Source organism: Epinephelus lanceolatus, chromosome 5, assembly GCF_041903045.1.
Source record: "Epinephelus lanceolatus isolate andai-2023 chromosome 5, ASM4190304v1, whole genome shotgun sequence".
Taxonomy (NCBI): Eukaryota; Metazoa; Chordata; class Actinopteri; order Perciformes; family Serranidae; genus Epinephelus; species Epinephelus lanceolatus.
Window position 1 is genome coordinate 44,885,183 of NC_135738.1, and position 25,536 is coordinate 44,910,718.

A 25,536-nucleotide genomic window follows, 5' to 3' on the forward strand; every position below is an offset into this window, starting at 1 on the left:
CTATTGGACAACTGTTAAAATTCATATTATGGCAAGAACCAATCAGCTAACTAAAGAAAAACCAGTGGCCATCATTACTTTAAGAAATGAAGGTCAGTCAGTCCGGAAAATTGCAAAAACTTTAAATGTGTCCCCAAGTGGAGTCGCAAAAACCATCAAGCGCTACAACCAAACTGGCACACATGAGGACCGACCCAGGAAAGGAAGACCAAGAGTCACCTCTGCTTCTGAGGATAAGTTCATCCGAGTCACCAGCCTCAGAAATCGCAAGTTAACAGCAGCTCAGATCAGAGACCAGATGAATGCCACACAGAGTTCTAGCAGCAGGCCCATCTCTAGAACAACTGTTAAGAGGAGACTGCGCGAATCAGGCCTTCATGGTCAAATAGCTGCTAGGAAACCACTGCTAAGGAGAGGCAACAAGCAGAAGAGATTTGTTTGGGCCAAGAAACACAAGGAATGGACATTAGACCAGTGGAAATCTGTGCTTTGGTCTGATGAGTCCAAATTTGAGATCTTTGGTTCCAACCGTCGTGTCTTTGTGAGACGCAGAAAAGGTGAACGGATGGATTCCACATGCCTGGTTCCCACTGTGAAGCATGGAGGAGGAGGTGTGATGGTGTGGGGGTGTTTTGCTGGTGACACTGTTGGGGATTTATTCAAAATTGAAGGCACACTGAACCAGCATGGCTACCACAGCATCCTGCAGCGACATGCCATCCCATCCGGTTTGCGTTTAGTTGGACCATCATTTATTTTTCAACAGGACAATGACCCCAAACACACCTCCAGGCTGTGTAAGGGCTATTTGACCAAGAAGGAGAGTGATGGAGTGCTGCGGCAGATGACCTGGCCTCCACAGTCACCGGACCTGAACCCAATCCAGATGGTTTGGGGTGAGCTGGACCGCAGAGTGAAGGCAAAGGGGCCAACAAGTGCTAAACACCTCTGGGAACTCCTTCAAGACTGTTGGAAAACCATTTCAGGTGACTACCTCTTGAAGCTCATCGAGAGAATGCCAAGAGTGCGCAAAGCAGTAATCAGAGCAAAGGATGGCTATTTTGAAGAAACTAGAATATAAAACATGTTTTCAGTTATTTCACCTTTTTTTGTTAAGTACATAAGTCCACATGTGTTCATTCATAGTTTTGATGCCTTCAGTGAGAATCTACAATGTAAATAGTCATGAAAATAAAGAAAACGCATTGAATGAGAAGGTGTGTCCAAACTTTTGGCCTGTACTGTATATATACACACACACACATACATATATATATATACATGTATATAATACTTATAAACAAAGCCATAACAACCAGTGCAACAGATCATTCAGCAATCATCTTCAGAACAGATCTTCAAACTGTTGTATTGTGTAGATGATAAATAAAATGACTTTTGTCCTCCATTCATCTAAATGGTGCTGCTTATGTCTAACACAGAAAAAGCATTATCTGCTGAGCTGAAACCTTGACAGCTGGAATTCAAGGTAACAACATCACAGATGCTAGAGACCTCTATCTGAGTGTGGAAAGTGACTTGAGTATAGTGTGGCAGGTCACCTACCAACAGCTGTGTGCTGCAGTTCTTCAAGTGGACCACCAGGGTGTGGTCTAAGGTGGAGCAGCCTGTGGTGAGGGGGCAAGGGGGGGAGGAGGGGCTGTCCCAGCCTCTGTCCTGCAGAGACCTACAAACATACAGGAGGAATTTTTAATGACATCCAGAGTCTTATGGTAGGCTTCCATTAAAACTGTTAGTGTCAGGGGTCAACTGGATTGAGCGCCTGATGGCTCAATACAGGTCACCTCATAAGGTTGCAGTGGTATGACATTTTCATGGTATGATAACAGAAAATATTGTGGTTTCACGGTATCACGATATTACAGAATTATTATGTTAAGTAAAAATAACCCTTGAAGGAATGAAACCAGTGGGGTTATTTTTGGTTGAACAAATGTTTTATTACTGTAACTGAAACTTGAAATCATTTTAAATGGAAATTTATGTAAAATCTCTCCCTTTTGAAAATGACTAAAATAAGGTTAATTTTAATTTCATGGTGTACCGTAAAACTGAGATACCACTGCAGCCCTTGTCCCTCAGAAGGAAATTAGGCTCTTGGCATACAGGCAGATGGAATAACAGGCACTATAGAACACATTATCAATAAGCAATAGTGTTACAGTGTTGGTACAAATTATTTGATAAAAGTACAAAAAGATTAACAGTATTGTACACACAAAGAAGGACTGTTTGTGAGTATGACAGCTGGCTATGAGTAGTCTGCAGCTCTGTCCTCTGAGCAGTAGTTTCAGCTCTTACATAACATAAGTAAATACAAAGTAAATATTGATCTTGCCTTTACTCATGACTTTTCTTGGTAAAATCTTCTTTAAAATATGTCTGACAGTGTGGAATGCTATGCAGGGTTAGTTTATCCCTAACCTATACTGTCTACCAAAACCTTAATTCATTGTTTTTAGCCATGCTAGTGATATGGCTCTAGGGATAGCAATGTCGATGTGTCAGTCTGTCTGGTGGTCAGTCTGTCTTTCCACCACTTTGCTTTATGGTGACATGGAGGAAAACGTTTGCTGCTCACACAACAGTCTTTTGTTTGTCCCATCAGAAATAAATCAGCTTCTTATTTGGAGATTATTACATTCTGATTTGTTTTTCAGAGGCTTCTCAACCTTGATAACAGATAAAATATACAGAGCATCACTTTGACAACTTTTTGAAATTGTGCAGCCTCATTAATAAGCCAATCAAGATTTCTTTTGGATCTTAGTGTTATCTCAACAGCTGATTGTGTCCGACACATAAAGATTACTGCAGTGAGAGAGGAAAAAGAGCATTTTGGGATCTTAAATCAGAATCTGGATGACACGAGAGGAAGGATATTTCTCTGGAGCTGAATTTAACAAGTATGTATTGCATGCAGGGCGTCTTTGAAAAAGAGAGCTCGCTCTCAATGGACCTCCCTGTTGAAATAAAGGTTAAATGAAATGAAATGAAATGAGAAAATGGTCAAAATGTCATATTGATGTTATATCGAGCTCAGTTATGTTTAGAAGATCTTATTTTGAAGTTTCCTTTCCTTTGGGGAAATACCATTGGATGGATTTAAATGAAATGAAAATATAATATAGATATTCATGGTTCCCAGAAGACTTTTCAATGGGCCATGAGGAGGTTCACAGGTTGAGTGAAATACAGTATCTCAACAACTATTGGATTGATTGCCATGAAATTACATTCAGACATTCATGTTCCCCTTTACCTTTCCTCTAGGGCAGTCCTCAGGTCGGGTTTTAATCAAGACTATCAAGACTACTTTTTATGACAGTGTACAGAGAACGCTTTTAGGAGTATTAAGGCCCTGACACACAAAGCCGATGGTCAGTTGTCGGTCAAAGTTGGGCCACTGGTGAGCATCTACTGCCCTCGTCAGTGCTGGTTGACCTTTTTTAGTGTCGATTCAGCATGTGAATAGGCATCGGCACAGTGGAGCCTGTCGGTGAATGAAATCACTCTAATTGGCAGTTTAGCTCAGTGCACAAGAAGAGAAACAGAAATGATGACAGTAAACAAAGAGCTGAAGTGAAGAGCTCTTTAGCAGAAATGTTTCTTGATGGTTTGTGTCATTGTTCACTAGCACACAGTAAATATACTTTGCTCTTTCAACACTGGATTGTGCTGTTAATGTGCTAACCGGCTGACTAGCATCTTCTGGTTTCTCTTTTTGAATGACGATTACAGACAACCACCGTCTGCTGGTATGGAGGGGTATGTCCTCTCATGCAGGCGCAGAATGTATATGGTTGTTTGCCATCAGTTTGATGTGTGCAACTTTCTGGCTGAGATGCGGCATTGAGAGGCGACACAGCAGGGGGCTCTCTTCGCTGCTAGTTCTCCAGCCTTGTTTTGGTGTGTCTGGGCCTTTACAGCGTGGATACTTGCTGGATTAGAATCTCTAGTTATTACCCTCAACTTTATAAACCTTCTCATGGTGTATGAATAATTCAGTATGAAAGAAATGATGAAGATGTGTAGTTCCAGCTTTGTTATTACACACAATGATCCCAATCAGTTTCACACAGTGAAGTATAAAGACACAGAGAGCGATGGGATCAGATCTGTGCGTTAAGCTTTAGGTATTAGAAACTCCACAGGGAGAAAAACAACAGGATAAGTGAATCTCCAGTTACCATTCAAACCTGCTGATACTAACTGTGATATGTTACTGTAAACAACAAAAAGAAGTGGCAAACAGTTTGTGACGTCAAGCCAAAAAAAAAAATCCTAATGTAGCCATATTTCAGTGTTATTATGTTACTTTGAGGAAGTTATGAAAGAATAGGAGGCTTTACTCACATGCTCTTAACCCTATGCGCCCGAACGACACAAAGTGCGTCCAAATTCACACCTGTTCTTCTCTACTGATTTTCTCTCTGTGTATGTAGCCTTTATAATGACTATGGTATGAACTTAAAAGTAAAGGTAGTAAAAATACCCCCAAAAACTCCTAGGGCCCAAAGGGTTAAATACCAGTTAAATCAGCAGAGCAGTTTGTCTGCTTTATAGTGATGGTATAACACAGATCCACTAGATGGCAGCAAGATACTTTAAAAACTGAGATTCTTAAACAGCAGGAGCTAAGTGATATAGGAACATGTATTACGTCATTCATTCAAGTATAAGTAATATATTGTGACAATTATGTTAACATTTACTAAGTGATAAAGAGTGCGCAGTGGTTTTGATGAACTACACATCTTATGAACAGTGTGAAGTATGTAGAATTTGGTACAGTGCAGTACATGTATCAGCACTGACCTGCCATTTCTACTCCTCTTGTCAGCCTTCTCCTCCTCTTCCTCCTCCCAGTCAGATGTGTTGAGGAAGTCGAAGCTGCCTAGAGCTGTTTCCACTGTGAGGCTGACCACACTGGGTGAACGGCTGTGCCTACCGCCCTACACACACACACATACACACACACACACACACACACACACACACACACACAGATAGATCAATAGTCAGACTACAGACCAATGGTCATATATGTCTTCAGATGCCCACAAAGAGTACAGATGCGTATGCAGATACTGAGCATCCACAGACTAACACACACTCACACAGCAGGAAAACAGAGTCAGACTATGCAACCCTATGGAAGCTCTGAAAGGCAAAGTGAAAACAAAAAGGTCTGCGGGCAATGTCTGCAAGAACCTCAGTTTATCTGCTATATAGGAGATAATATCTGGTATGCACTGTAGGAGATAATATCTGAACACAGGAGATAAATTTTAAGCCAACACTACCTGCATTTTTTTGCACCTTGCCTTTTAGGGCTTCCATACAAATCTGGTTCCACCTTAAATCAGTTTTTTTTTAAAGAACTGTGACCAAGATACCAGTATGCCATGAGCTAGATATTTTACAGCGCAAAATTCAACTTGTCATTCCCCTCGTCTCACTTGGGTGGAGAAACTGTTTCTAAATAAACTCAAACATAGCTTTAACATGTCAGTACTGCAGTTTATTTTACTGATACCGATATATTTGTGATAAGCTATACCAGATGATAATATTAATCAGGCTATAATTATGACTTAATAACCCACTTGCATGTATCACATTTAAACTAGCCTTACTTATGAATTGATTGATCTTGTGTTTTTTAAAAGCCATGTATGACATGACTCATTTCCTCTATATCTATTTCCTGCAGAAGTTCAGACACCAGGACAGTATGGGCCTTTCAGTTCGATGTCAATAAAATCAATGACCTCATGCAGTAGGCTGCTATACCAGAACACAGGCGTGGCACACACAGTAGAGGTAGGAAGAATCTCACCATAAACTTTAAATTAGACTGTGAAGAGCCCCACTAGTCCGATCTGAAAACACTACAGCGCAGCTACACCACGTCCAGCCCAACAGGAAAACAAATAAAAGGTCTGTTTGTGCTGAACACTGACAGATTTTATCAACACACAGATCCATACAACAACCCCAAAACTCTGTGTGAACTGGCACAGCAGACAGAGTGAGAGAGAGGGACCAGTTAGCATTACAGCAAGCTGCTCAAGGTCACGTGTGCTTCAACAGCTGTCACAGAAAAACTTGTATGTATCGCTGCTGTATCACCACAGCAACAAAAACTAAGCACACGTTTCCATTCATGCTCACACACAGGTTTGGCTATTTTTATTTACATCATACTTGGACAATTTTATTTTAATTTAATGTCTATTTATGTGCTTAATTTATTCTAATGTATTTTATTTTAAGTCTATTTTACTATGAGCTGCTGGACAGATGAATTTCCCTTCAGGGATTAATAAAGTTCTTTCTATTCTATTCTTTAAAGGGCTGCTTTGTGTAGTGCCATATTGAATTTTTTGTTTCTGTTGATTTGCACAGAAAAAAAAAGATTCAAGTGATTTGGCTTTTTGTGTAATGTTATTGTCTCCATGTGATTGGATGTGGTGGACCACAGCTGACCTACATCGAGTACTCACCGTGTGATACCCTGAATTCATAGTTTTGAAAATATAGTTTTTCCTACATGCCTCTATGGTGAAGGGAGAATCCAAAACAGTCGACATTCTTCATGAACTGAGGTAAGTGGGGAATGTGTTTAACAGCAAATCTATATCAAAACATACGTTTACAAAGTCTCATACAACTCATACAGTATAATCCAAGTCTTATTTATCCAGTCAGATGCTCAGTAGTTCCTACAACTGCATTTTGGCTAATATGTTACAAAATAAAACATTTAAGTGATGCACCCTGCACACGTGGATGTGCAAATGACACTCAGCTCTATGTATCCACCGAGCTTACTTCCACTATTCCACTCAATTTCCTTTCTGACTGCTTATTGGATATTAACTCTTCGCTTTCAAACAACTTCCTTAAACGTAACAGTGATAAAACTGAGGTTTTCCTCGTAGGTACTAAATCTACTTTGGCTAAACTGCATACTTTCTCTCTGACCACTTACAACTCCAAAGTCTGTCCCTCCCCTCAGGTTAAGAGTCTCTGTGTCATCCTGCACAGTACATTGTCCTTTGAGGCCCACATCAATAATATTACTCGGTCTGCATGCTCTCTTTGGTTACATCTCATATTGATAATTACAATTCTGTCCTCTATGGTCCCCCTCTCAAGTGTCTTCATATACTCCAATTGGTCCAGAATTCAGTTGCCTACATCATTATTAAAACCCCCTCCATAGATCATATCACTCCTGTTCTCCACAAACTTCACTGGCTTCCTGTTAAATATCACACTGATAAGAAGATTCTGCTTCTCGCCTTTAAGACCTTTTATAATCAAGCCCCTGCGTACCTGTCTGAATTCCTTCATATCTACACACCTTCCCATACTCTTAGATCCTCTTCTGCAATCAAACTCACAGCACCCTCTGCCCGCTGACTACCATGGGTTGTAAAGCCTGCTGCCCCGTACCTTTGAAACTCTCTCCCCCATGACATTGGCAATACTGACTCCCTGTCCACTTCCAAATAAAATCTGAAAATGCAATTTTTCAAACCGGCATATTCGATCTGATTTTATGGTGACACACATATCGAGACCTGCACTGATGATGACTTTATGATGGTGACTTTATACCTAATATTTATAATTATGATTTTGTCTGGTTATTTTATTAACTTATTATTATAAATTACTGAATTGTTTGACTTAATGATCTATGGATATATTGCTGCTTGTTTTTGTTTACCTGTATTTTGTAAGGTGTCCTTGAGTGCTTTGAAAGGCACCTATAAATAAAATGCATTATTATTATTGTTATTGTGTGAGAGTTTGTTAATGGATGTTTTAATATAGATTTGCTGTTGTTAAATGTGGCCCCTGTTTACCTTAATTCATGAGAATGTTCGCCTTATTTGGATTCTCCCTTCAATGTGGACGCATACGAGAAAAACTGTTTCTTCACAAATTAACTGTAACAAACGGAGAGTAACTGATATACAAATGGTCATTTTGCAGGTGAACTACTCCTTTGATGCACTATTCATATGGGATTTTGTGATCATACTTAAGAGATACAGGATGGGAAAATTGTCCTGGTGTATATGTTGCAGATTATCTAATCAGGAGATGAAGATGTGACAAATCATATTGAACATGAATCACTTCTTAAGGCTAGTTCACATTACACGATTTTCACTGAGATTTTGATGTCGCAGAGGATCTTGAGAGCCACCTTGGGTCGGAGGTGAGTCAGCAGCTAGTCTGCCACGACGAGTCCTTATGTGTGAACAAGCCTACCAGCAAGTTGCCCCCTCGTCTGTGACTGGGACTGGATATGTGACATGCTAGAAAACTGGAGAGGTCTGACATGACTGACAAAGAGCATCAGCCAATGAGAGGTGGGATATGTCCCAAATCAGCACGCAGGAGGACGGAAGAAATGTGAGGAGGACAAGCCAAGCCAGCAAGCAACAACAACGATGGCGGCGTCCACAGGATCATGGGGAGCGCGTTGTGTTTGGACCCAGGCCCTGGAGGCAGATCTGATTCAACACTGGGAAGAATATCCGTGCCTTAACGATGTGTCGTCTCCAAGTTAAAAAATGATGTTTGGTGACGTCACAGCGTAATCTGGGGCTCTGTCGGCGAGGGCTTGGTGGAGAAATCTTGTGGTGTGCACACACAGGTCGTAACGCAGTTGGCGAGACTCCCGATGAGAGAAACACACGTTGCCAGGAATGAGCACTCAAAAGATTACGATAGTCTCCACGACGCAAAATCGGGGTGAAAATTACGTAATGTGAACTAGCCTTTAGCCTTTAGTCGAGGAACCATCTAGGGTTGAAATGAAATCATTCATATCTACATATAATAAACAAAATGGGGAAAAAGACAGCAGTGTGCCTATATATACTAGTCATGCCATTTTGACCACCACTTTAGACTTACTTCTACTTGAGAACTTGTTTTTTAAGGTAACAGTATTTTTACCTGGGTACCTTTTTTGACAACTCCACCCACCTCTAGAAGCAACCTGTGTCACACATGCTCCATCCTCACCTTCAGTGTAACCTGCAGCAGCTTCAGCTCTTGTTCCAGCAGTTGTAACTCAGGGAACTGTCCTCTGTAATCATCCAGAGAGGAAACCACAGCTGTCAGAGCATCTTCCAGCCCACTGTCCACTGGACCACCGCCCTCTTTGGAGAAACACTCTGCTCCTGCAGCCGGCATCTCCTCCTCCACTGACACCCGCCGGGCTATATACAACACATCCCCACTCTCTGGGAGTGTGCTGCACTCTGGCTGTGAGTGTGTGTTCATTTGTGACAGAGTATTAAGGTCCACTCCTTCAGTTCTTGGAGAGGAGGATGTTAGGACAGAGCTGGATGTGTCTTGTTGCTTCCTGTGTTGATGTTGATCTGTGACATCATCAGCTGCTATGTTTTCTTTAACGACACAGAGCCTTGTTGAGAGGTCAATATCTGTGGCAGCAGAGACAGGTGGCTCAGGAGTTCTGCTGGGCATCTCCATTTCAATGTCATTGATGGAGAGCCCGGACGCCAAAGACATCACGTCTCCTGATTCGGCTGACCTATCAGTCAACACAATGCCATCAGCACTACTTTCACTAATGTGGCTCAGAGAGCGCGAGTAGCTGCGCGAGGTGTGGCTGTTGGTCAACACCCCATCCACTGCTGGTATGGAAGACTGTTTCCCTGCATCCTCTTCCTCACTGTCAGGTTTGGTCACCACAGTAACTGTCCCCTTCTCTTCTTCCCTGTAAAGCATATATTGGTTCATTTTATTTTTAATAGAGCACAATATATGGGTGATTCTTCAGTTCAGGGCACTTTTGAAATAATTTTGAAATTTTTGAAATTTTGAAATAATATTCTTTAAATTATTTATTTTATTTTTATATTTATTTTTTTCTATTTCAAAAGGTTTATTAATTAGTCTGGAACAATGATCTTAACATAGCTTTGATCATACTTCATGATAATTTTGATATTATGATGCTTTTTTTAAAGTTGTCACAGCAAAATGTCATTACCATCACAAAAACAAAACACTGATTTTAATACAAAAGGATATGACAGCAAAGTTTTTCACAATCATTTCAGTAAATACAACACATGCTCTTTAAGAAGCATGTTCTAAATATTTGTAAGTGCATTTAATATACATTTTAACAACATGTTCTCTCTTAACTTTTTAATACATTGCCTTGTCTCAACAATCAAATATTGTGTACTAATCAAAACATTTGAATTGCAATGTATATGTTTTTAGAAAATGCAAATTTAGACTTTTTAACATTACCATAATGATTTAGGTAAGACCCAAGATAACAAAAAACAACATTTTCTATCAGAAAATGTATTGTGATGGTAATGACAATGTGTTCTGGTAATGACAACATGTTTTGGTGATGACATAAACATTAACACTGGTGTGTTTCGTTTTTGTTTGTTTTTTTATGACAAACAAAAGATAAAGAAAATACTACCTTTTAAAAACAACACATTTTAAAACTTAACCCTCCTTTACAATAAATCACTTGGTAAACAACCACAGCATTTCTTATGTAACTATCTTCTTCTGGCCAGCTGGCTTATTTGTGACATAAAAAAGGTTCAAACAATACAAAGAAAAGCGATAAAAAGAGAACTGGCATGCTCAACTCAAATGTCCTCAGAGTATGATGGGTGACAATCCAAAATTGACAAAAATAGAAAATAAAGTCATTAGCACTCACAAATAAGTGTGTAGCACTTTTATTAATGCACAGCAACAGATGAAAACAAATGCATTTCAGCCCTAGGTTTTCCTCAGCATTTCTGAGACATATGTAGTGTTTCCTGTATCTCTCTTTTTCTCTTTCAAGATACTGCTGGTATTTTTCAGGATCTTCCTTGATTTTGTCTCTGTATTTTTTTGACCATTGAGCTGGTTTAGCTGGGGCCATGTTGACAACTTCAAACAAAAAATTATCTAAATTACAGTTGGTCACTGTTGTAATTATGTATCAACCATGTTCAATGGTAAATTATGCTGATATATTCTAGTTATAAGATAATAGACTGATGAGTTGTCATTACCATCACTGATTTTCATTACCATCACAATCACTTGTGTGATGGTAATGACAATTTTCAATTTCTGGAGCCAAAAGTTAGCTAGGTCTTAGACTTGCAAAGCTAGCTGGTTAGCTAGCATACAATGTACACTGAATATATGTAAATAAAGTGAAATTCCCTATTACTGAATTAAAATACTCATATAGTAACTTGTTTGGTAATGACGCCTAATAAACATACTCTCAGATCAGGATGTGCAAAACTTCAAATTACTTACATATGTGGGCATCAGAAAATCAGGCTTCTGCCTCATGTCTGGGAATGTTCCTCTGGAGCATTTAATTTGCATGCAACAATGTAAGTAACTGTTTGTAAAAACTTTATTGCTCTCTAAAATGTTGAGTGTGATGGTAATGACAGATGTATGAGGGACAGCGATATTTAACTGTTAAAAAATTGAACATAATATAAACTAAATGAATTTGAAAAATGTCTTTTTAAGTTGTTATGATGAAATGCAAAGTAAAGTTTTAATGAATTTAACACTTTTTATTACTTTATTTTAGAGGGGATGTCAAAAAGTCTGGGTTGGGTACAAGCCCAAAACAGTGAAACTCTGGCACATTTGAATTTTCAACACACTGAAAAAGTATTAAAATGTCATCATTGAGACACAATTATTTTTTTTCAGAGCTACTACAACCTAGCCCTAACAAAGACAATCACTGTTTTTTCTAAAACATTTTTTTTTCTTGAAAATCTACCCTCCCATAATTGAAGAATCACCCATATACCAAGCAATGTAAACACATCACCTGTGCTTATGGGCAAATGTAAGTCAGTCAACAAAAAGGATTTAGAAAAATGATACTCTATGAGGCTGTAGAGCAGAAGTAAAATGACTTCTACCAAAAAAAGCATAAAAAAACAACTCTAACAGTACCTGTTGCTCTCTGCTTGCTGTCTGGACGTGTCACTGACAGCACTGACTTTGTGGCTGGAGTTTGGAGTTGAGGAGAAGGAGTCTCTGGGGCAAAATGAGATGTCAGGCTGAGGGGAAGAACTTCCACTACCAGCTGGCTGGATGTCTGGTGTCACCACCACTGCCTGGTGGGTGACCGAGAAAGACATGGACAAATTGAGTCACAGGGAGAACCAACACAATAACAACATAGTCAGTAACTTCAGTTATTAGTTAAAGTGTGACAAACACCCTGTTTCTGCTTATTCTGCTTTCATGCTCTCCTGGGGCTGAATGCCACAGAGGCTGGCTGAACAACTTAACCAGATCAAACCCTGTACTGCCTCTACTGCTGTCCACACTAGTCAGTACTTTTGACAGAGACATTGGGACTTAATGTAGGCTAAATGTCAGAATACAAATTCTAAAACATGGATGCTTCAAACACATGTTCAACCTGGAAGCACAGAAGATCTTTACAATCAGCAGTCTCAAGATTAGTGTTACCAATTCAGTAGCTGATCAGATGTGTCCTCTTCTATTCCTGCATTATTGTGTTGAATAATGACCAGAAAAGATTATGATGTCACAGTGAAGTTGACTTTTGACCTTTTGGATATAAATTGTCATCACTTCATCATTTTATCCTATTAGACATTTCTGCCAGTTTGTCATAATTAACGCATAAATTCTTGAGTCATGTCCAAAAACACGTTTGTATGGTCACAGTGACCTTGACCTTTGACCTTCGGCCACCTTATTAGTTCTTATTAGTCAATTCTTGAGGTCAAGTGGACATTCGTGCCAAATTTGAGGAAACTCCCTCAAGACCTTCTTAAGATATTGCGTTTATGTGAATTAAACGGATGCAAGGTCACAGTAGACTCACAAGTCAGTCTTTAGACGCTTTGCTTAACTAAAGACTGATGACTTTCTCCCTGATTTTGTGTTTAGATGGGCGGATACAATTTCAGAGTTTAAAAAAACTCCCTACGTTGCAAAACCAATAGCAAATCTGCAGGGCGGTCCATAGTCCCACTAGAAACACGTGTAGCGGTACAAAATGGCTCAGCCGTGCTCGCAGAAAACGCAGTCGAAGTTAGTGAATGTTTGTCGCGTTTGCGGCGACACATTCTCGCCAACTAAAAGAAACAAACATAATCTTTTACAAGGCCATGACTCATCCGTCCGGCCGGACTATAGAGGGAATCACCTTGTTGTTTACAAATACTTCCGGGTAGAAAACCAGCAGAGCTTTTAGCTATACACATATATATATATATATATATATATATGTATATATATACACACACACACACACACACACACATTTTTCACATCACCGTATCACCGTTTAGACTAATCCATGTTTGTAAAGTCTAGGTTTGTGCCAAATATGAAGTAATTCCCTCAAGGTACTCGCGAGATATCACATGTACAAGAATGAGACAGAAAACGACACAGTGACCTTGACCTTTGACCTATGACTGTGCAGTGGCATAAAAATAAAACCTCTCTGATGTTTTTTTGTTACAGTCTTACTTGTTTAGATATGACCAGTAGCTTAAGGAAGCTTATGGTGGCAAGATTTAGGTAGATCTTACTGGGTAACTGAAATGCCCTCGAGGCCTTTTTGAGATATTGCACTCACAAGAATGAGATGCGTGTAAGCTCATTGCCAATCTCATGAGGGTAAGTAACTTTGACCACTGAAATACTTGAGTCAAAGTGGACGTTTGTGCCAAAGTTGAGGAAATTCCATCCTTTGGCCACAGCTGTCACCGGTGCAGAGGGAAAAACAACACAGCTGAACTTTGAAAAGATGAATTTTAAGTTTTCTTTTAAGAATTCTAAGTGAGGTGCATATTTTAACTCTAAGGAGAGGCTGCTCCAGATTTGGAGTGTGCATTTTGACTAAATGCAGTGTCACTAGGGCTGTAGTCAACCAAAGAAAATCTTGGTCGACTAAAGTCGCACATAATCTTCAACTAATCGATTAGTCGTGGGGGAAAAAAAACCCTGCATGTTATTTTTACTTCTGTGGTGGTGTGTCTGTGTCACTCTGCAGTTACACCTCCAAAACACTAGTTGGCAGTGAAGGACTGTGTTAAGTGCTGTAAAGTTTAGTTCAAATCAAACTTTATTTATATAGTTGATTCAAAACACACAAATATGGTTTAACAGTTTCAAACACAAGTAAGCAAATTGGCTTCACTATAAATCGCAGAACTGACAGACAAACACTTGTCTTTATCTGGACACATTTCCCCCACAATACAACATGCTAACGTTATTAGCACAAGTCTATGGCATTTTACATTGTATAAACTAGCCTAGCGTCTAGCGATCTTTTCCTCTTCTCATATAAAACCAGGGACAACGGCAATATGTAACAAAGGTAATGGCACATAATCTGGCTTCACTACAACTCACAACATTTACCGACAAAACAACTATCTTATACTAAACACGTTTTCCAAGCAAATACAACATGCTAACTTTATTAGCGCCAGCCTATGGCCTTTTACATTGTATAAATTAGCCTAGCGACAAGCGGATATTTCCTCTGCTCATATGAAGCCAGGATAAGTCACACACACAACTTAAAATGCTATTTTAGTGGAGGTTTTACTGTCTTCACAATTTATTGTTTCTTATCTGTGAAATACAAGTAAATACAAGCTTCGTTTCCACTGAGGGAAATGGTGTCAGTATACAGAAACACACAGGAGGTCTGTGTCACCGCAACGCTGAGCGTTAGGTTGGGTGAGTTCAACTTTCTGTCAACAACAGGGGTGTTTTGAAAACACCCCTATTTTCACAGGTAACTTAGCCTTTCCCCCCGCCGCAGGAAATAATGGATTAATGCTGGAAAGCTGTTGATGTAGCACTTTTCTCCTTATGAAAGTAACACGGCGATTATTCGACCAATGAGAATTTGTTTGGATGAAAGCATAGCGACCAAATAATCGACTAGTCGACCAGGAGACTACAGCCCTAAGCATCACCATAGCCTCAGACTCTTTAGACTGAGGAACTACTAATGTGAGAGTGTTAGAAGAACACAGTGATCTGTTTGGAATGTAAACTATCATGAAGTCACTGATTTAAATGTGGAGCAAAGCTGTGAGCAAAGTGATGTGAAAATGATGAGAAGCACCTTGAAATCAATTCCATAACTTACAGGCAACAAGTGCAGAGACTTCAGTATGGGAGTGATATGTGCACTTAAACAGAAGGTCTCATGCATGTAATAAGGTCTGGATGAAATGTACTTGTAATCAATATATTCTCTTCCCCAAAAGAGCCTGTTATGTCTCCCCAAATTAATTCATTCACCATAAATCACAGTTCCTATGTACCACGTCAATCCCTGTGGTTGGATTCAACCACTCACACATGCATACATATTGTAGTTGTGCTGCTTAATAGTATATCCTTATATTTGAGCCTCTTTCCTTCAGTCAACTGACCTATTTTCAGTCTTATTTTTGTCCTGCCAGATAATTCGTATGAACATTTCATTGGCAAACAGCTATTCAGAAGTGAATTTAGGGTTTCAGCCACCTGGGGATTATCTTTATCTTGAATATGCTTATCCACCTCAACCAGGACACAGACCCGTCGCTCACCTGTGCAAATCCTCTCTGATGCTTGTTATAATTTAACCTTCAGTTGAGTTTAGACAATAAAGGGTCAATTCTTATTCCAGAAAAGGTTATCTCTTCAGCAAGAGGGAAAATCTCTAGGAGGTAACAAAGGTTAATGCTTGTGTCCAAATGTCTTAGGAAATGACAGAGCCTTCCTTCAAAATAAAACTACATGTTCATGAGCCGTTTTTACAAATTTAATTTTTTGGTAGGAACCAATGGGCTCACATAGTTGGTTTTGGTCTTTTTATTTGAAAATACAATTTCTTTCCCAAAACCATCTGGTTGCCTTTTCATTATCCAATAAGTGTAACTTCTCTTTGTAACATTTTGTACAGTTACAGTTACAGTCTCTCTCTCCACCTCCTTACACTCGTATTCTGAGTGTAATTCATTTGCCAAAAAGAGACAAAACCCAAAATAGACAAACTTAAATATTAATTAATTAATTTTTTTTTTTTTTTTTTCAAAATTTCTACAGATATTGTGACAATATTGTTATTGTGAACTCTTATGGCCATAATAATAATTGTGTAGTGAAAATCTGATACCATGAAAAAAAATCTGTAACTATTAATACTGTAAAGATGAAAACGAATAATGGATAACCATACTTTTTGAGTTCTACAACCTGTCTGTAAAATAAGTAATTGTGATTACCATCACAAGTTGTCGTTTTGATTGGTTGCCAATCTCATGAGGGTAAGTCTTACCTAATATGAGCCTGACAGATGGCAGATGCCAGAGTGAGGTGATAGCAGCATGCCTGTGATAGTATGCCTGAGACCGGCATGTAGCAGACAACGCAAAAAATCTTCTTGATGAAACCACAGTGGGCACTAAAAGATAACCCTCATCCCTGAAGCATTTCTGTCGGTGTCTGTTCATTGAATGTACTAAAACCAACACTGAACTCCATGCATGGCTGTCAAAGCAAGAAAAGGGCCGAAAGGACCTGAGTGAGCTGGCCCAGCCACGCAGTCAGTGAGTTACACTGCAAGTAAGGCTGGGGGAAGTTAATTAAGCTCACCCAAGGCCAACATCCTTTTCATGTTGATTGCCATTTCTTTTATTTATGACCACAAAGACTCATGGCTGTGCCAGCTACTAACAGCTGGTACAGCAATAAGTCTTAGTGGTAAATAAATCCCCTAGACCTAAAACAAATCATTATACCAGTGTTACCTAGGTTCAACAATTAATTCCATCCTAATGCCTGTGTAACATGCCAACAACTGCCATCATTTCAATGGCTAATCTGGTTTAGGACAGACGGGTAAGGGCTGGGTCACAGTCTGCCATTGGCCACAAGCAGCCTGAGAGGAGAGAGGCCTACAAAGCAAAAGTCCCCTAATTGTGAACCATGACTGTTTGCACGTATACACAGGAAGAGGACAGAGCTTGACGAAATCTCATTTCTGTGAAAGGATGATACTATACATATATACATAAATTACAAGCTGTAGTTTGGTTCAACCAGCCATCATGGATGACTACATGGATCACCATGAGTGAACAGCATGCAGAGACATTTAAGGCATTCACAGATCTCAGCTGGAAAAACAGCTTACACACCAATACAAAGATAACAATAATACAGTGATAAACAGAGCTAGATAGCATCATCATTTTACCATCACAATGGCACAAGACTGCAGATTATAAATAAAGTATAGTGTCTATGGTGTTTTACCTTATGAGGTGAAGAGTTGCGTTGCCCTCCTACAGAAAGCCGAGGACTGGACGAGTCATCAGAAGATTCAGATGAATTAGACCACGCTGCTCCATTCTCCAGCTCTTCATGACGGCGGAGCATGTTCTGTGAGAGAACAGCACTGTTTAAAAGACTGGACTGATGAAGAGTTGGATTTGAAAAGAGACGTTTGATTAAGTAGAGCTCTGTGCCTAACACAGATGCATGAGATTGACAGCTTGAACACGCTTATTTCCCAAAAAGTAAACTATTCCTTTATGGATCTTTCATGTCTGGTCATAGTGTCACATAATCATTTATCACAACTCAGCTGACACACAGCAAGGCCCAGGGGCAGTTGCATACCTTACCTGGTTGCATAGAGTAAAGTTTAAAGCCCAGCTCTCACCAATGATTCACAACAGGACAAAACCGTTCTAGAACATTGCAGAGAAAAGTTGCAGCTGTGTGAACTGGCTGGTCTGAGCTTGACTCAAACCAGCTGATGGTATCACCTGTAACTCAGGTGTCACTCACTGTTTCTACAGCCAATCAGCTTGTAGTGAAGTCCACTGGTCAAGTCAAAATGACAGCAGACAGCATGTTTGCTTGCTGCGGCAGGTGCTGTGTCCCTGCCGATCCCTCTGTTTCTGTCCTCACGGTGTGCTGAAGTCGGACTTGGTCGCAACTGCCTATGCCCGCACGCACGCACGCACGCACGCACACACGCACACACGCACACACACATTGAGTATGGACTGTATGGGAGATATGTTTAAACCCATATTTCCATTATGCTTTCCATCATTAAAAATCCAGGGGCCTCATTACAGAAACTTCCAAAGTCTGATATTGTAATCAAAATGTTTCCTAACTGCTGGGAAAAAAAATCTTATCTTAGGATAGGAATTTAACTAACAGAGCCAACCTTACCTGGGGATTTCCCAAGTTAGGAATCCATGAGAATGGCATAGACCCTGTCCTAAATTCAAAATAATTGCCAAAACTGGCAGCTGCCCTGTGTTATGTCTGTATGCCAATGACAAAGAAGATGGGGAACAACATGAACACCTAAAAGGCTAAATTTGTATGATGACGCTTTAAAGTTCCCAGACCATGTATTAATAGGTATATATATCAACAGTCAGACAATTCATTCTGAATTTTATCGACGTGCCCAGTCTGGATCTGCAGAGGCCTGCAAGGTGGCTCTGTGCTCAGCCACTGGTCATATAGATCATAAATGCATTTTTTAAGGCTAAGGGTGACTTCCAGACTGAGGCTGTCTAAAACGTCACAGCCTTGCATTTCACACAACCTCACAGAGGTCACCCGAGCTAGCCTTTGATATTATGGATCGTCCATCTTGAGTAGCCTATCTGTCCATTCTAATCAAAGATACAAGGAGACTGTGTACATTCTGTACGTAGATACAGCCAAGAAATTAAGATTGCCAGTCGAAGAATCAAATTTAAGACAGCCTTTAGGAAATATGGGCAGGGAGAAAACAATTTCCAAAGTCATCCAAATTGTTGTACTTGATTCAATATAAAAGTCAACCACAGACCTTTTCATGGGCCCCGCCTTGGCCTTGGGCTGAGGTTATCTGTACCCTTTAACCCCCTTGGTTATAGTTAGGTTATTGGACATAGTTTAGGAATTGCTTCTGTAATAGGAAGAAATCATTTTTCCTTTAAAATCTTTGAAACTGAAGTTTAGATGGGACAAGCATTTATTATATTCTTCTGTAATGAAGCCCCTGGAGACGACTTGAAAAACAAGAAAACTGTAGGCCTCACTTTCATTCTGCAGGCCATGAGGTTCAACAGACTGCCAACTAGCAGGCAAACACTGGCCGACACCACACTACAGATTCAGTGAGTCACAAAACAATCCAGCTGGCTGGTTCATACACTTTGCCCCTCTTGATTATTTTCACTGTGTATGACTCTGGGCTCTTCCACTTTACTGTGCAGTCACATGTCACACGCTGTCAGCAGCAATCCGCTATTGATTGGGTTCAACTGGATCACAGCCACAGCTTTTGAGGATTCAGATTAAACAATCTGGCAAACTCAAATCATTATCAACAGTCATTAATTAATAGAACAAGCAGTGTTCAACTCTGCTTTGTTCTCTTCTTTTCTACTTCAGCGGCCACATTTGTTGCAAACTGAGCATACTGCAAAACAACAAGCGACTGGAAACTGATATGTCAACAATGATCTTTGAGGTAAACAAAGCATAGTAGACACACTTCCAAATATACATAGTAGCATCAAAATGCTAACTAAAGTTGAAAACAGTGTTTAAAGCTTCTACATATTGCCATTAAATCCTGAAGGTTTTGGAGGAACTTTTGTGACCTAAACCAAACATTACAACATTATCAACATGGTGTGTACTTGTCATCAGTCATCATACTTATCATAGCATTATTATGCAAAATCTCAGTGTGCTTCAAACTAAGTGTTTGTCGAACTGTCTAACACCATTTGAAACACAATCACATCCACTTTTTGCAGTGCTTGACTGAGCTGACATTGGTGTGAAAGAAGGTCGAGTTTGAAATGGAAGTGAAATGGAAGTGAGGAAAGTAAAACAAAGAGCTACAGTCAAGAGGGAGTGAGACCAAAACAAACTTGTGATAAAAAGTAAGAGAATTTTTTCTTTAGCCTTCAAGCTCTTTAGCAGAAATGTTTCCTGATGGTTTGTGTTATTGTTCACTGCTATATATGCTCTGTTCTTTCAACATTGGATTGTGTTGTTAATGTGCTAACTGCTTAACTAGCATCAAGACAGTTTTCCAGTTTCTCTTTTTGAATGACAAATACAGACTACCACTGTAGTTGTAGGCTGTAGTCTTTGTGGTGTGTTCACATGAAACTTCTTGGCTGAGACACAGGTGACGTGAGGTGATGCAACAGTTAGCTTTCATTACAGCTAGTTCTCTGATGTCGGTTTGGTGTGTCTGGGCCTTTAGACATGATCAGATGATACGTGGCTTGAGAGCCCTAGCTTTAAAAGGTACTTTTCCATCAAATTTACATAATTCACAGCTTCAAAGGCGTTTGCACTCAGAATTACTTTATTAGATGTTCAAGGACTAAGGTGTAATTCCTGTTTTGACCGTTATTTGTATTACTTATAAAAACTTTGTACTCACCAAAAAACTTCAAAACAATCTGAGAACATGGCAGCATCACTACAAGGAAGTTCAATGGGGCAACACGAAGCAGTCAGATAATCAGACAGGTTGTAAATAAACCACGAGTTTATCCAGATTGTCTAAAGCACGTGAGTCAGTAGTAGTAGTTTAGTCAGTAAGAATTTCCTACACACAGAAAAGCTGTGCTTTCACATCATCAGCAATTACCACCAGGGTATGGCTGAAAGTATTGTCTAGGTTCTGTCAGGAGGCCCTATTTGCCCTATAGGCCTTTGGAGAGTGATATGTATGCAGATCTGTAGTTTGACCAAACACTACAGCAGCAGATTTCCAGTTCTTGCTTTCAAATGGGAACTGACAATCAGTGAAATCAGCTGGAGAGCTGTTTGGAAACCCTGCATATATACCTCATAGCTGCGTGAATCCATAAACATAACAATGGAGACTACTGTTCTAGATTTCTAATATTCTATACCATCATTACTGTCACTAGTCAGTATACCAGTGGGGGTGCTACTCCACAATGACTTACTGCAGTGGGCTGTCGTGTTGGTGAGTTTTCACTACAGGAACAGCTCTGGCTAAGTGTGTCTCTGAAGATTTCCAGCAGCGGCCAGTGCTGCCGCCTGGTCAGACTCCGAGGCAGAGACTGCATGTCAGAGCAGCAGCAAGTGGAACAAAGGGCAGTGGAGAAACAGTGGAGCAGTTAGGGAGCTGGGGATGTTGGCTAAACTCAAATACTTGGTCTACAGCAGTGGTTCTAAACCACAAGGTCTCAACTCTGTCTTGTTCTTTGCAAGTATACGGCCAGTTTCAGACATGTAATGAAGCTGAAAGATTCTTTGATGAGAAAGGTCTTGCTTCTTATTTTCACATGAATCAATTTTTAGTAAAATCTACAAAACTCTCCTAAAGGGCCACAGACAAACTAAATGCAATAGAGTCTGTGTAAAAACTAGAATTACTGCTTTGCAGTTGTATGCCCCTGCAAGCTTGTCAAGTTGCAGTAACAGTTTACATCCATGTCTGTGAAAACTTGGATGCTTCACACACATCTTCAACCTGGCAACAGTGAAGATCTATACAATCAGCAAAGTTTCAAGGTGGACACCCAAGAGTAGGGTCACCAATTCTGTATCTGACCAAATGCTCCCCTTCTGTTCCTGAGATATGCCGTTGATTCATGGCAAGAGGAGTGTTTTTGCAGAACATTATGACCTTTGCCCATTTGGATATAAAATGTCATCACTTCATTATTTTATCCTATTAGACATTTGTGTGACATTTTGTCATAATTACTGTATGAATTCCTGAATTTTGGCCAAAAACATGTATTTTATGACCTTGACATTTGACCAAATTCTAATCAGTTTATTTTGAGTCCAAGTGGATGTTTGTTCACAAGAATGAGATGAAGGCAAGGTCACAGTGACACTGACTGTTGACCACCAAATACTAGTCTGCTCATCCTTAACTTCAAGTGTATGTTTGTGCCAAATTTGGAGAAATTTTCTCAAGGCGTTCTGGAAATATCACATTCACAAAAATAAGATGGATGTAACCATCAGAATCTTATAATTCATCCTTGAGTCCAACTGGACATTTGAGTCAAATCTGAGAAAAAAAAAAAAAAAAATTCTCAAGGCATTCTTGAGATATTGCATTCATAAGAGCGAAACAGATAAGGTCACAGTGACCTTGATCTTTGACCACCAAAATCTAATCAGTTCATTGTTAAATCCAAGTGGACATCTGTAACAAATCTAAAGAAATGCTCTCTAGGCTATCTTGAGATATTGTGTTTACGAGAATGGCATGAACGTACAACAAAAATGACTATCACCAGTGAAGAGGCATAAAAAGGAGGTCCTCAGCTGTCTGCACCTCTCACATTTGACTTGCATTTAATTTTGGTTTTACAATAATCAAGTATGAGGGCAGTGAATATTGCACAAAACACCAGTAATCAGCAACTTAAAGCTAAATATTCCAGTATCACTCTTTTCAAAAACAGCCAAAGGTTTCTCTGGAGAGAACAAAGGTAAAACAAAGGCAACTAGAGTACTGAGAGAACTCACATAGAAGGCTTGTTCACGCAAAGATGGCGTGTCAGGTGGACTCTGGTTGAAGATTGTTGAGATTCTCTTACTGACAGTTGGAGCTTTGTTGACAGTGCTTGCCACTGACCCCTGGTCATCTTTATCAAATGGACTGACAGATGGATAAAAGGAAGGGAGGAAGGGGGAGACGGAGACAAAAGACAAAATAATATATTTTGTTAATCAATATCAGTGCAACAGTGCAGTTCTAATGAAGCTTACTATAATTTTCAGTGTAAAGCATAGCTGGCAAAACTTACTTCCAGGTGACTTCGAGGCTTAGCTTAATAGTCCCAAGGTCATTAATATCCACAGCAACCGTCTGGGGTAGTGCAGCAAACAGGTCCTTAGTCTCACAGGAAACACTTCCTACAACCACGTGATTGGCTAAGCTCTTCAGCTCTGTTACCTAGGAGACCACAGAAATATGGTTTGATCACACTACCAAAGTCTTGCTGCCCTCAACAGTTCAAGTCATATCACCTTCAGGTTGAGACCTACACTCTGTGTAAGTACATCAACAGAAGCGGTAACATTATTGTCCCCACCTGTTCCTCATTTAAGGCTTCAGAGAAGTAAAAAAGTAAAAGACAGAACCGACTCGGCAGTACAAAATCCTGAATATGGGTGTATTCACCAATACCACAACAAGAGAAAACATGAAGCATACATAGGCTATTTCATTACTAAGAGCAGCGTTCAGGATCAGAACTCTTACACTGACGAATCAGAACTTAGTATAAATTCAAATAAATCCAAAGTAAGTCAAACAGTTTGACATTGGGAGGGACTGACCTTCACAGAGAGGAACTCACTGATGAGCGGCACAAACACCATCTCCTCACTGTCCCACAGCTGTCTGGCATTGATCTCTATTCTGCCTCGGAGCTTCCACCGCTGCCGACCGTACTTCATAAAGATCTGAATGCGCACACACACACACACACACACACACACACACACACACAGTGTCCTGAATGTCAGTAGAGCTGTGTCTGTATACTTTCTAAGACTTTTTTCTATGGTCTGTTTTGCTATTTACTATAGGCCTAGTGCATTCGCAATCCCTTTCCTCTAGTATGTTATGAGTGTATTGAATAATATTATCAGTATTTATAGACTGTTGTCTAATTAGAGAGAGAGACAAGACAGACAGACTAACCTCATACTGGTCACCAGCACACAATCTAGCAAATCCAGCCAGACCTGAAAGACAAATAGACACAGATGTAGCCTATCAGCTTCTCACTGGGGCCACTGGGACTGGATTTATTTCTCTTGGTTGACTCTAACATTACCTGTGCTGATCAGTGACTTTAATACCGAGCATGTGTGTGGCTAATTTTTCACCCTAACCCCAGTAATAATTACACCCAGTTACCTCTTGTTTTCCTGTGAACTTGCTGGTCCTGCTGTAATTTACATCCCAGCTGGAGTGGTGTTCTTGTATATATGGAGTTCTTTCAGTCAGTAAAGCCGCTTGTTTTTTTTTTGTTTTTTTTTTATGAGCTCAGTATGAAATTAGACTTTTGTGTGAAAATTCAGTAAAAAATGTTTTTGTCAATCTGATACATGAAAACAAGCTGACACCAACATATAGGCCTATTTGAAAATGAATTTGATGACAAAACTAGAATTACTAACTCGTGATTGTATGCCTCTGCGAACAGGTCAAGTTTCTCTTACAGTTTGCATCCATGTTTGTGAAAACATAGATTCTTCACACATCTGCCCCCAGACAGCACAGATAATCAGCACAGTTTCAGGGTGGACACCCAAGATTAGACTCACCAATTCAATATCTGACCAAATGTCACCCCTTCTGTTCCTGAGTTATGACATTGCATAATGGCCAGAAAAGTGTTTTTGCAGAACATTATTATGTCACAGTAAAGCTGAGCTTTGACCTTTTGCATATTAAATGTCATGACTTCAATCATCAGTTTTTCCTGGTAGACATTTGTATAAAATATTTGTCACAATTAGTATATGAATTCTTCGGTTATGGCCAAAAACATGTTGCCTTGACCTTTGACCACCAAATTCCCTCATGGTGTTTTTGAGATCTCGCGTTCAGAAGAATGAAACAGACATGGTCACAGTGACCACTGACCACCAAAAACTCATCAGTTCATCGTTGAGTCCAAGTGAACGTTTGTGCCAAATTTGAAGAAACTCCCTCAAGGCGTTCTTGAAATATCGTGTTCACAAGAATGGGACGGATGGACGACCACAGCTATCACCAGTGCGGAGACATGAAAATTTCAGAATAGCACAGACCCCATAAAAGCTTATGAAATGATCTGTTGTAAAGTCAATCACAGGAAGGTACTGATATTCCTTTCCGAACCCTGCTTTTTTTTAGGCTATGTTTATTTATATCTTGGTACCATCAAAATTCCCGCCTGAGCTCTTAACAATTCCTGTTTGCAGTGTATTGATAAATGCACTCACAGCTATGACTGGATTACTTTGATACTGAAGAAAAACTTAAAATATGAGGATTTTTATGCATTTCTAGGAGGATTTATGGATGATTTCCATATTATGTTCCTGGGAAGTGGAAGTCGCACAGAATGATATCAATGCCTGTGGATATTCTCATTTATCCAGGTCATACTTATCTCAAGGCAACTGAATCGAATGCAACTGGACTTAGTTTTGTCTTAGAAGACATTTCACCTCTTATCCAAGACGCTTCATCAGTTCATGCTTGTCTGACTAGGCTGTCCTCCAGAATGGGACGAGGAGTGAAAACGGACAGGTGAACTAGCCATTGAAGATTCATTCTTACCTTTCATCTTAATGTGGAACTCCCCCAGCTGGTTCTCCAACTCACTCTCCAACACACACATGTTCTACATAAAG

General features: G+C 39.8%; 1 protein-coding gene across 3 annotated transcripts in view; it reads right to left on the minus strand.

The window, feature by feature from the left end:
- Positions 1-25,536, minus strand: part of ripor1 (RHO family interacting cell polarization regulator 1) — a 114,852-nt gene that overhangs the window by 16,599 nt on the left and 72,717 nt on the right. For all 3 annotated transcript variants that reach the window (XM_033635029.2, XM_033635028.2, XM_078168270.1), the window contains exons 8-17: positions 25,463-25,526; positions 23,831-23,874; positions 23,464-23,589; positions 22,929-23,077; positions 22,648-22,780; positions 17,401-17,526; positions 12,040-12,203; positions 9,076-9,793; positions 4,840-4,976; positions 1,567-1,687 (exon numbers count right to left, since the gene is read on the minus strand). In XM_033635029.2, the coding sequence (XP_033490920.1) occupies positions 1,567-1,687; positions 4,840-4,976; positions 9,076-9,793; positions 12,040-12,203; positions 17,401-17,526; positions 22,648-22,780; positions 22,929-23,077; positions 23,464-23,589; positions 23,831-23,874; positions 25,463-25,526 (1,782 nt within the window). The remainder of the gene's footprint in view (positions 1-1,566; positions 1,688-4,839; positions 4,977-9,075; positions 9,794-12,039; positions 12,204-17,400; positions 17,527-22,647; positions 22,781-22,928; positions 23,078-23,463; positions 23,590-23,830; positions 23,875-25,462; positions 25,527-25,536) is intronic.